At 26.6% G+C, this 12,810-nt stretch overlaps 1 protein-coding gene across 3 annotated transcripts in view; it reads left to right on the top strand.

Moving 5' to 3' along the window:
- The window catches only part of nrv3 (nervana 3), a 59,411-nt gene that overhangs the window by 1,781 nt on the left and 44,820 nt on the right, over positions 1 to 12,810 (top strand). For 2 of the 3 annotated variants that reach the window (XM_065502149.1, XM_065502150.1), the window contains exon 2: positions 7,072 to 7,676. In XM_065502149.1, the coding sequence (XP_065358221.1) occupies positions 7,553 to 7,676 (124 nt within the window). In that variant the 5' untranslated portion in view covers positions 7,072 to 7,552. Of the gene's footprint in view, positions 1 to 6,746; positions 6,766 to 7,071; positions 7,677 to 12,810 lie in introns of those variants that run through there. The other variant, XM_065502151.1, reaches the window with a different exon arrangement.

Here is a 12,810-nt window from a genome sequence, read left to right as displayed (position 1 = left end):
TTTATCTTAATACTTAAGAGAAAATTGCCACGCCCTCTTATTAATATTGGCTTACAAACATCTTTACATAAACATATAAAATATTTTAAAAAAATAAAAAAAATTTAGAAAATATTTTTTATTTAAAAATTTCAAAAAAATTTAATTTACATCCTTAACTTTTAATATAAATTTGTATTCTATATACTAGAGTTGTTAGCTTAGTTTATGTCATTTGAGAGCAAAAGATGCTCTCGTAACAATTACGTGTCATTTGGTTTTTCTGGCAATTTCTGTCAAACTGACAAGTTGAGTTTTTTCTTTGTACATATAACCTATTCTGATATCAACCTTCTTTATATGTATATCTATAGTAACAATTCATAATTTTCAAATCCGCTGATACGTAACAGCAATAATTGTTGGCTAATTTTTATTTAAAAATATTAAAAAAAATTTTTTTAAATTTTCTTCAAAATTTATTATATAAATTTCGAAATTTCATGTGAAATATTTTTCTATATAAATTACCAAATTGTATTGTATACATTTTTCTTTTTAAAAATCTGGCAACTTTAACAAAAGCTTGAATAAAAAATTTTGAATAAAAATTTTTACAAAGGTTTATAAAACAAAATTTTTATACAAAATTTGATTCCTAAACCTTTGATAAATTTAAAAATTGTTTATGCATACGGGGATTAGATATTTTAACGTTATCTAAAATTTATTGAACTGAAATAATTAGAATAGAAACTCGTTAGAAACAAAAAAAGGAGTATTATTTCTTAAAAATAATACTCCTTAATTAACTATTTTCTATAATTTATTCCTTAAGCAAATATTTACATATTTTTCTTTTTTTAAATCTAATATTTGCTTTAATTAAACAATTACAGTCGAATTTGTTAATTTACTACTTCACGTTTGTTTGCTTTTACAAAAATCATGTAAGACCAATAGAATATTTTGGGAAAATGTGATTACGATGCATGGAAAACAATTTTAAAATTTTTGTATGAAAGACACTCAAAAATTATTTGAAAACTGACTTCATACAAAAATGTTAAAATTGTTTTCCTTTCATGTTTCTGAATTAAGCCCTTAACTTTTAAAAATTATTCAGATTAGTTATTCATAGTTTTACATGAAAAACAATAAGAAATCATTTGAAAACTGAGTAGTAATTTTCATAAAAATATTTAAAATAAATTTTCCATTCTCATTCCTGTATCAGTCCCTAAATATGTCAAAAACATCTACTGTCAGTTGCTCAATGTTGAAAGAAAGGGCTGCCAAACGTACTTAGAGGCCTGATAGATAAATACACATAGATCGGAAACTCGCCTGACCTAACTCAGTTGTCAAAATCCTATGTGGTGAGAATGTATTATTAAAAAAAACTATGTGAAAACAAAAACGACACTCGTATGTGTAACGTTTTTGAGTAATTTTTTTTTTGCTTTAAGCTTTAAATACACGGTTGTCATATTCTTACAAAGTTCTCAGCAAAAGTTCAATAAATGGTTAACAACCATATGTTTCAACATAAGTTCTCATGGTTGTGTTAACCATTTGCTGAGCATGTTTCTGACAACCGTGAATACGTAGATTTAGTTTTTTTTTCTATGCAGTAAACAATATTCAAAGTTGTGAATGAAAACAACTAATTTTCATAAAAATATTTTAAATAAATTTTCTATTCGTATTCCTATATCCAGTCCTAAATATATAAAACCATCTACTGCCAGTTCCTCTATAATTAAAGAAAGAACTGTCAACCATTTTAGTATTTAGGGGCCTGATCCAGAAACATGGCCGGCCGGAAAACCATTTTAAAATTTGTGTATGAAAATCACTCAGTTTTCAAAAAATTTGTTAGAAATTTTTGAAAATTATTTTCCATTCGTATTTCTGAACATAGATAAATACAAATACGTCGGAAACTCTCCTGTCAAACACCTAACTCAGTTGTTTAAAACCAAAGTGGTGAGAGTATTAGTACAAAAAAACTATGTGAAATTATTATTTTGAGTATTTTTTTTTCCAGTTTCCGCTCTATATTTCATATAAACTCTTTCGACATGGGAATTGACAGTTAAATTTGTTCAAAGTTTGTTTCGGAAACTTAACTGCCAAACACCTAACTCAGTTCTAAAAAACCTAAGTGATGAGAATGTATTAGAAAAAAAAAAACAATGTGAAAAAACAACACTCGTATATATGATTATTTTGAGTAATTTTTTGATTGAGTTTTTTTAAAGTTTCCGCTCTATGTGTATTTCTCTATGGTTTTGTTGAAAACTGTAATAAGATGATTTTAAAATACCAACATTTCATTACATATTAATATGTTTAATTTTTGTTTTAAACTTCATCTTTACTTCATCAAATAAATACACTTCAGTTTTAGAGTTTGACACAAAATAAGATGTTTTCCAGGCAGAATTATATAATTGTGTTAAACCTTAGCAGTATACAGTTAAACTTTCGATGTTAACATATTTTTAGAATTTTTTAAACATTTAATTTGATTACGATATAAATAATATCTATTTATTTTAAAATTATCTTAAATACCCCCTAACTAATATCTCTTTTGTTGCTCCAATATTCTTAAATTCACTTGTCTTGTATAACATAATTATGTTTGCCATAATTTAGACACCTAAACTGATTTTACTTGAGTTTAATTAATACATATTTACTGTTATTAATCAGTAAACAGTTAAACTCAGCTTAGTCTTAGTAAATTACTCATTTAAACTTTAGTGTAATTTTCTCTCCTCTCTTTGTTCTTTTGATTGTTGTGATTTGTTGATAACAAACAATGCTACCAGATATGAACTTGTGTTCAATGCAGTGTTGCCACCAGATGTAATAAAAAAGTGCTAAATTTTATTTGTTAAATTAACAAATCTCTTCGCAATTGTCTAAAAATTTAAAATATAAAGTTTATAATTGACTAATAATTACATTAAATTTACTTAGAAGCTCTTTTATAAACACATAAGTTGTGGAATAAAATAGCATTTAGCTTATTTTTATACATTTGTAATGCATTCTAAACATGTTTAAATGCCAAATCTAGCACTAAAAGTACTAAAATGGCAAAAATATAAAATAACCCAAAAAAAAAACATGTTTTTTTCAATTCTTTTACTTTGTTTTAAACATAATTTTAGAGTTCCCCTTGTATTGAACACATCAAAATATTAAATACATACATATATATTGAATACCGAGTAAAATAACCTCAAAACATTTACAACTCTATGGGAAACTATTTTATAACAAATTGAAAAGGGATCCTCGTGCAAAACATTTTTTTATAAATTCTAAGACGATCTAGATATGTCCGTCTGTCTGTCTGCTGAAGGCATGTTAGTGCACGATATTCTTTGTTGATCAGAAATGTTTCGTATTGAAAATGGGCAAAATCAGTCAAGTATAGAACCATCCATGGACCAAAATGTGAGACAAAATCCAAAAAACTTGATATTTTTTAAAACTATTACTTGTTTTATATTACAAAAATCTGTCCAAAATGTTATTTTCACTTTAAGTTTTCTAGAAAAACCCTATTTTTAACAGATATACCTTAAGAAAGTAGATTTTAACTGAATGTTTTAAAAACTATTATATGTTATGCTCATGATTGAGTATCATATCAGTTTAATGTTAACAGATTTGATTACAGCTCAATTCAATTTTCCAATTGATAGCAGATGTTTAAAGAAAGCAAAGTATTATATATGTATATTAAAAGACTTGCTCGGAAATTCGTAAATTGAAAAATCTCATAATGAAAACATTACGTAAAGAAAAATTATTTTTATTTCTCAAAAAAATAAAAAATTTAATATAATTTAAGTATTGAGAACGATTTAATTTATATTATTAATCTCATATTCAATAAGGATATATGTATATAGACCCTTATATATATAGAGTATATCGAGGGGCTATATTCAATAATAGTTACATGCATCAGATAGTCATTTTCAAATCTAAGGAGTGAGATCGAAAAATTCTTAACATACATATATGTTTATAAAAAAGAAACCACTAAACTTACAGCTTTAATTTTTTTTTTATTTGATTGAAATTATTATTACAATTTACAAAAAAAATTATTTTTATAGTTTTAATCACTAGTGATGAAATTTTGAACCTTTTTCGGAAACCCTTCCATTAACGTTTTTATAGTGCTTTCTGTCACTTTGCTCGAACATGTAGTCCATCTCCGTTTAAAATCTACCACACTTTTGGACACCTTTTTTGTACTCTTCAATTCTCTTTTAACAAGAGCCCAATATCTCTCCACTGGCCTTAGCTCCGGGCAGTTTGGAGGATTTGCCTCTCTTGGTACAAATACCACATTATTGTTCTTGTACCACTCAAGGGCTTGTTTGCCATAGTGACAGGATGCCAAGTCAGGCCAAAAATAGGTGGACACATTATGAAGTCTTATGAATGGAAGCAGCCTTTTTTGTAAACATTCCTTGATGTAAATTTCGGTATTTATAGAGCCCGTTGTAACAAATGAGTGGCTTCTTTTGCCGCAACTGCATATTGCTTGCCATACCAAGAACTTTCTGGGAAATTTTGTCTGCTTTTGGGTCCTAAACTTTTCTTCAACATTCCCTCGAGCATCAGCAACATAAAATTTTTGACCTGGAAGTTGCGAAAAATCTGCCAGAACATACGTTTCGTCATCCATTATGCAGCAAGAATATTTTTTTATAAAACTTGACTTCAATTTCCGTGCTCTGTTTTTGGCCTCTAAATTTTTAGTAGCGTTCCTGTCAGGAACTTTTTGAGCCTTGTATGTTTTTAAACCTGCATTAGCTTTAACTTTTCGTACCAAATAGTCCGAGCACTGAGCTAACCGGGCTGCTTTCCCAACACATCCGTTGGGAGCTCTTTTGAAAATGCGTTCTATTTTTTTGGCTTTAGAAACATCATGTGGACCATTCCTTCTACCTGAACCAGGTTTTCTATCAACTGACAAGTTCTCCCGGTACTGTTTAATAACATTGGAAACAGTTTGACGGCAGACCTTTGTATGCTTGGCCAACTTTTTGTAAGACCAAGTTGGGTTTTGTTGAAAATATTTAATAATTTCAGTACGCACTTTTTTCTGGTCACTCATTTTAATCAGATTAACAAAAAAATTAATATAATTGACATTACACATAATAACTGACATGTTTTTCAAAGGTAACTTGATCAAAAAAAAATTCAAATAATACTTGGGTTAAAAAATGTAATGAAAAACGTGTGTTAAGAATTTTTCGATCTCACTCCTTAGAACCTTTTTTTCTTACCTAATCTATCAGCTGTGAAAAATTGGCAACATCGACAAATTGGTCATATATTTAATAACCCTATGTCTATACCTGATAAATTTTTGTCATGGTAAACTTCAAAATTTTCAAAGAGAACAAATTTTCAGATATAGTTCCCATTTATTAGTGTTAGTCCTTCAGCTCAAACAACTCTGTCTTGACAACAAACGTCATTAATTGTTATGATAAATATTTGTCAAGTATAGACACGGGATAGGTAAAAAAAATATAAGAAATATTTGTTGAAAAGTAATCTGAGATTAACTTTGTTCAATAACATAAAATTCTTATAAATTATTACAAATTTTCATTGAAACTATTTTGAAGTACAATTTTTAATAATTCTTAATAGATTTTAGTTTTCGAACATAACTATTATCTACATCATATCTTATATATAAATAGGCCACTCGTTTTTTTGTGGTACAATTTTAAGTATGTTATTGTCCACCAATATTGATGAAACATATATGGTTTAAAAGGTTTTTTTTTCTAGATATGCACAATATAAAAAAAAATATTTCAAAATTCTTTCCATAAAAGTGGTAAAAAGCGTTTTAAAAGTGGTCGAATTTCGGCCACCAGGCGATACTAGTATGTATAACAACTTGTATTGTATAATGCTCAGAAATACGTAATTTAATACACTTTTTGTGTAGACTAATTTATAGTGAAATTAGTTTTAAATTAATAATATTTTCCAAGATACTCCTGGGGTTAAATAATAAGACCAAAAAGTAATGTCACAATTTGTTAACTTTTGCTTTTCTCTCTAAGTTATTTCTTTTTTTTTTTGTTTTCCTATTCCAATTACATATTTTAAAAATTGATTTCTATCACTATGTTTTTCTCTATTAACTACTACTATACATATCTGTACCAGAAATTCTACTACACTAGTCGAAAACAGAAGGGCCAACAAAAGACATACATATTTAGCCTGTAACAAAGTTAGGAAAAGACCACAAAAGAAAAATATAGAAAACTTTTACACTCTGGATACATTTACAACTCAAATAAAATTGTTTAAGCTTGCTCTCTTTATTTCGTTCTTTCTCTCTCGTTCTCTATTACACTAACGGTTACAACATTTTTGGCATTTGTCATTTAAATCTTTTGTCAATTTCCTTTGTTACTCTTGGATTAGTACATACAATATAGCTGGCCTTTTTAAGGTTGTAATTTTTAGTACTACGTTTGAACTAGTATTAGGTACTTTAGTACCGAAACAAAACCTTATAAGGAACTGAAAACAATACTCGTATTATCGAAATTCAAAAGCACAGCACAGAACAGTATAGCATAGAATTGGTGAAGAACAAAACGGAAAAAAAGAAGAAAACGACTTGACAGGAAAAAAAAAAGAAAATTTTTTTTCTTTAACGGTTTGTGCTCGGTTACATAACTGTGTTCTGTAGGCCAAAAGTTGTTGAAAGTAATGAAAATTCTAAAAAACTTACATTTTATTAATAAATAAAGTTAAATAAAATACAAATAAATAATAAAAATAAAAAGAATTAATTAAATAATCTCAATAAACAATTAAAAGTTAAAACATTAATAAAAATAATAAACTTTTCCAACTTTTCTTCACATAAAAGTGTGTATACATTTAAAAAGAATTAATAGGATTTGTTAAATAAATAAATATTATTTTTAGGTTAGCTAATTTTCAACTCTTTAAACTAATTACTCCCCATTTTTTCTTTTGCTTTTTCTTCTAAAAATTTTTCTACTCTAGGTGTCATCAACTTTGTAAAATTATCAGTCAATAGTTTTAACAAAAATCTGCATACAAAGTGTAAAAATTCATAAAATATATCTACATATATCGGAATATATATACAATACAACCCAGCAAATACCACAAAAAAAATCGGTAAAAATGTTTTTGCAACACAGTTGATTACGCGACTGCTACTACAAACCAACCAACAAACCAATAACAACCATTATTTATTAATAATTATAATTGTTATACGAATATTAATTAAATAATAAAGTTAAACATAGACTAAATTAACTAACAACCTTCCAACTCACTCAAACACACGGCCTACACCAGCAAGAAGTCGTAGTAGGAGAAGACGTTAAAAAAATACTTTGCTGTTATAACAGAAAAAAGAACACACACAAACATAAAAAATCCTTACAAATAAATTAATAATAAACTATTATAACCTAAAAACAACTAACACAGATTTATATATATAAATACAAAAATGGCCGATAAAAAGAATGAATATTATTCGCCACCACCTAAAATGGGCAAATGGCAGGGCTTCAAAACATTTCTGTGGAACAGTGAAACTAGTCAATGTCTGGGTCGAACTGGTGGCAGTTGGGGTAAGTAATCAAAACAAAATTATTACTAAAATATTAAAATCTAGCTCATTTATCGATTTATTACCAATTGTTTGTATTATTTTTGTAATTGTCTTACATAATTTTTCCTTCTCTAAAGACAGTTTGAATTTTTTTCGTTGTTTCGTTTCTTTCTCTATAGTAGTTTGTTGCCACAACAACAACATAGTGTTATAACATTATTTTTTTTTTTTTGTTTTTTTCAAATTGAGTTTAGTGGCCCTGGAGGCATGTGAAACTTACAGGTCATACTTGGTTGTCATAACACAGCAAAGTTGTATTTTAGTGGTAGTATTGCGTGTAACTACTATGTTGACGTTTCACGTAACTGCTATAAACCAATTAATCAATAATTATTAAGTAAATTAATAGCTTTGTTTTTTTTTTATTAATTTTAATAGAAATATTTGCGATAGCCTCTAAAGGTTTACAAAATTAGACTCTACTTGATAAGTTATCATTCCTAAATCCCCAAAAATAATTAATTCCATGAAAACTGTTTTATATTAGAATGTTCCAAGAAAAAGGATGTCATTGTTTGGAACTAAAATTAAAGTTTAATTTCTTCGAATACTACCATTCATTCTGGGTAATTTCCTGGGGAAAAAATCTTCCGTTTTAGCTTCTGGTTCAGCTGTCACTGACTTGACAATCTTTAGCCCAGTGAGACTTGGGTCTAGGGTTCCTAATTTCCCTGACAGCTGTCACTTACTTGACAAACTTTAGCCAAGTGGGTCCCTAATTTTCCATTCCTGGAATATATTAAAAAAAATCTGATCAATCCCGGGAATCGGGAAATTTTTAAAATTTAGAAAAAATGCGTCGTAATTCGTTTCGATAGAGAACATTTCTCAAATCAGAATGTATATAAACAAATTTAAACCATTATTATTGTCACAATTTTCTCTAATCATGTCGAAATTACTTTGATTTCAAAAATATACATTAAAAATTAAAAAAATTAAATAATTTGAAATTAATTAAAAAAACTTCAATATAAATTCAATATAATCAACATGAGGATCCATTAAAAACGTTTTTAATATTTTTGAAAATTTTTCTATTAATTTTTATTTTAAAAAATTATGGGAAATTTTTTCTCTTTAGAAATGCTTGAAATTTGAAGGGTATTGAAAGCGTGATAGTTGTATGCAGGAACAGTTAAGAAGAACTTTATTTTAAATAAAAATAATCTTTGATGCTTCTTTTCATGAAATTATTCATTTTGTGTACTTATTTCTTAATATATTTGTTAGAATTGAATCGTTTATTTCAAAAACCAGTCAAGCAACAAATTCATGATTTTGAGTAAATCAAAGAAAACTTCCTAGCAGCCTAAAAATTATTAAAACAAAATTGTTAAAAATATACAAATTATAAAATGTATACATTTTAATAGGAAAATGTAACTATAGCAACATTTATAATAAAAAAGTAATATAAAGTTGGCTCTTAATTGGTTTCTGAAACAAACAATCATCAATCACTACTACAAATTTCATACGTAATATTCTAATTATATTAGGAACTTCAAAAGTAAAATGTTTAATGATCATTCATATTCATATATAAATATTTGTTCTGAAATAACTATGCTTCAGTTTTAGGCCATTGTAAAATATTCTCATAAAACTCTTCATATTTACACCTTGAAAATCTTTTATTTTTTCGCATTTATTAAGACCTACAACATTTATGGAAAAAATAATAGATTAGAGCCTAGTAGGGCCATGTAACCTTTTGTCACTTGTCTTCTTTCTGCACTTAACATGGATTTTTCGGCTTTGCTTCACCCTAATAGGGGGGCAGTATTTTATTTTTTTGCATTAAACGATGCTTTTAACTTTACAAAACAGTAATTGCCCAATAACTCAGTTTTTGATTTTTTGTTAGTTGACTGGTTTTTGCAATAAACGATTAAATTAAGGGTCAAATCAAATTTCAAAATTGTCCAAATTTGCAAAATACTCAATACTTTCACAACTCCATATTAAAGTTTAAGAGATACTACTGACAAAAATTAAGATCTGGAGTTGAAATTTTTTTTAATTTGTGGTAAATTTGATTAAAATCGGAGATGCTAAATCTAACAGCTGTCCAGTTTCAAATGGCTACTATTATTTTCATTCGAAAAAAAAGTAAGCATAGGTTTTTCAAGAGCTTCAGTCAAGGCGAATTTATACAAGAAGGAGTCAGTCAAACAGCTGATAATTTTTTTTTCGCTTTTTGGTTCTAACAACTGTCAAAGCTTGTTTTTATATTTAAATATCTACATATTCTAAGCTTATTAACAAAATATTTATTGTTTACATAAATAAGTAAAGCCCTCACTATTCAATTATCTACACTATATTAAGTTTAAATACTTATTTGTTTAATTTTTCATTTTGGTTTTTTGACATTTGTTCAATCGTTGTTTTTGTAGAACTGACACCACCTTGTATGAATTCGCCTTGGCTTGAGCATTAATGGATTAATATAGACAATTTTAAATACAGCCAACTATCGCCTATTTTAAATGAATTGTTATTACAAACATTAAAATTTCTTTAGGTTTTTTTTTTTGATATTTTATACCTCTATAAACATATATCTATCTATTATTGTTGTTATTATTACAAAAAAAGAAGATTTATATTCATATATTAATAACAATTTAAATAAAAACATTCTATTTTTTTAAATGGAAATTCGTGTTTATAAATATTTTTGTTTACAAAAAATAAATAAATAAAATTCAGTGAAATTAAATTATTAGCCAGAAGTCACGTTCAGAGTACATAGTTTCAATAAAATACAAAATAAACAATAAAATAATATAATTGTTTTTTATTTTTTTTTAAAAATACATAAATAGTGGAAAATTAAATGAGCTGCCAGGCAATAATTTATGGTAGCTAACATAAATTTGAGAAAATATGGGCAACGCTGTTAAGTAGACAGATGGCGGACTTAAAAGAAGTAAAATGTTCTCTTATAACATAGTTGTTTACAAGTGAATTGTTTATTTCAAAAACCAGTCAAGTAACAAAAAATTCAAAATTGAGTTATTGCGCGATTACTGTTTTGTAAATTACTGTAAATCAAATTATTGATTTTGAGTAAATTTTTTTCACATTTATTGAGACCAACAACATTAAGCGCTATCACTTGATTTCTTTCTGCACTAAACATCCACCATAATAGGGGCAGTATTTAATTTTTTTTTGGCATTAAACTATGCATTTACCTTTACAAAACAGTAATCGCTTTATAACTTAATTTTGGATTTTTTGTTGCTTGACTTGTTTTTGAAATAAACGTTAATGTTTGTGTTTCTAGAAGCATGATTAACGAAAATTCAAAAGGTACCATTAGAAGAAAGACATTGTGTTTCATTCATTCAGGATTTCAATTTCATGTTTATTGATTCATTGTAATAGAAAAAACGAAAAGTATCATTAGAAAAAGTACTATTAATTCCCCTTTTTGGATTCTAATTCATTTCGGATTATAATTCTTGTTTAATTTTTATAAATTATTCGAAAAGTATCAATAGAATAATGAAAGGTCCCTCATGGATTCAATAGAAAATTTAAAAATGACCATTAGAAGAACGAAAAACTTTTAAGCCTCCTCCTCTTTAATTCTTACTTCACTCAGAAGCATATCAGTTAATTTTTATATGGGAATAAGTTGAATAATTTAAAATATTAAAAAAGTACCATTAGAAGAAAATGTACCAATTTCCTCTCTCCATCTTTAACACCCGTCATGTTTGAAATTTAAAAATACAAAATTTTGGCGAAATTTTTTGTGATACAACGTTTGCGACATGCAAATCTGTCTTCAAATGCCTAAGAAAAAAAATTTAATAAAAAAGTACCAAACTGTTAATCTGAAATTGGCCAATAACACCTTCCCATTCGAGTTCCAAATAGCACCCTGGTAGTTAGGAATTAATATTTAAAATTTTATCTAAATTGGTTTGATAATTTCGAAAAACTGTATTTTCCCATTTTACCCCTTTTTGGTAGTTTTTTTTTGTCACCATTTAAATGACACAAATTTTATTTAAATAAATTTTAGTATCGAATTGAGATCATAATAAAATAGTCACATTTCTATGTAAATTTATAAAAAAAAAACTTTATTTTGTGAAAAAAGTACCAAAAATAAATAAAATTTTGAATTTCCAAAAAGTACCAAATTTATATTTCGAAAAACTGTATTTTCCCATTTTTACCCTTTTTTAGTACTTTTTTTTGTCACCAATTAAATGACACAAATTTTAGTATCGAATTGAGATCATAATAAAATAGTCATATTTCTATGTAAATTTATAAAAAAAGTACCAAATTTAAATTTGGTACTTTTTGGAAATTCAAAATTTTATTTATTTTGGGTAATAAAGTTTTGTTGTTTTTTGATAAGTAAGGAATGAGATTTATTTTGTTGACTGGCAAAAAAGTACCAAAATTTAGTTTTTATCCGTTTTCCCCTAAAAGTATTGAATTTCAGAAAAGTACCAAATACCTGTATGTTTATTTTTTAAATAGATAAATAGGCTTTTAAAATGTTTTTGATATCTGTGTTATTTTAGAAGATATAAAGTTACCGAATTTACCCGTTTTTACCCCCTAAACCTTCAAGTTAACAAAAATCCCATCTTTGTGGATCTACATATGGACAGGGGAACGTATGCCTTTTTGGCATTATATATAAAAAATTATAGAAAATATTTACGATTTTCTTGAATCATTTCTTTTATATCTGAACTTTTTTAACCTTATGTAATAAAGTAAAGTGAATTATTATTATTTTTTACATTTTTAACATTATTTATTACCCAGTTTTTATAGTTATTTTTATATTTGATTGATCTTGAAACAAAACATGACATTTTTATTGTCACATGTACTGTCTTTTTTCCACCCTAAATTTCTAAACATTTATTTATTTTTACCCCCTAACTATTTGTTCTAACTTAAAATGAGTTTTTTATCTTTTATTATACAAATGACAATTTTTTGTTTGTTTTATTTTTTCATCCAAATCTAATATTAATAATTGTGTCGTAAAAAAGCCATAAACCTCTAACTCCCCCCCAAAAATCTCATAAAGTTTACACAAACGA

This window comes from Calliphora vicina, chromosome 2 (genome assembly GCF_958450345.1).
Source record: "Calliphora vicina chromosome 2, idCalVici1.1, whole genome shotgun sequence".
In the NCBI taxonomy this organism is placed as follows: Eukaryota; Metazoa; Arthropoda; class Insecta; order Diptera; family Calliphoridae; genus Calliphora; species Calliphora vicina.
This window is presented reverse-complemented; position numbering and strand designations above follow the sequence as displayed.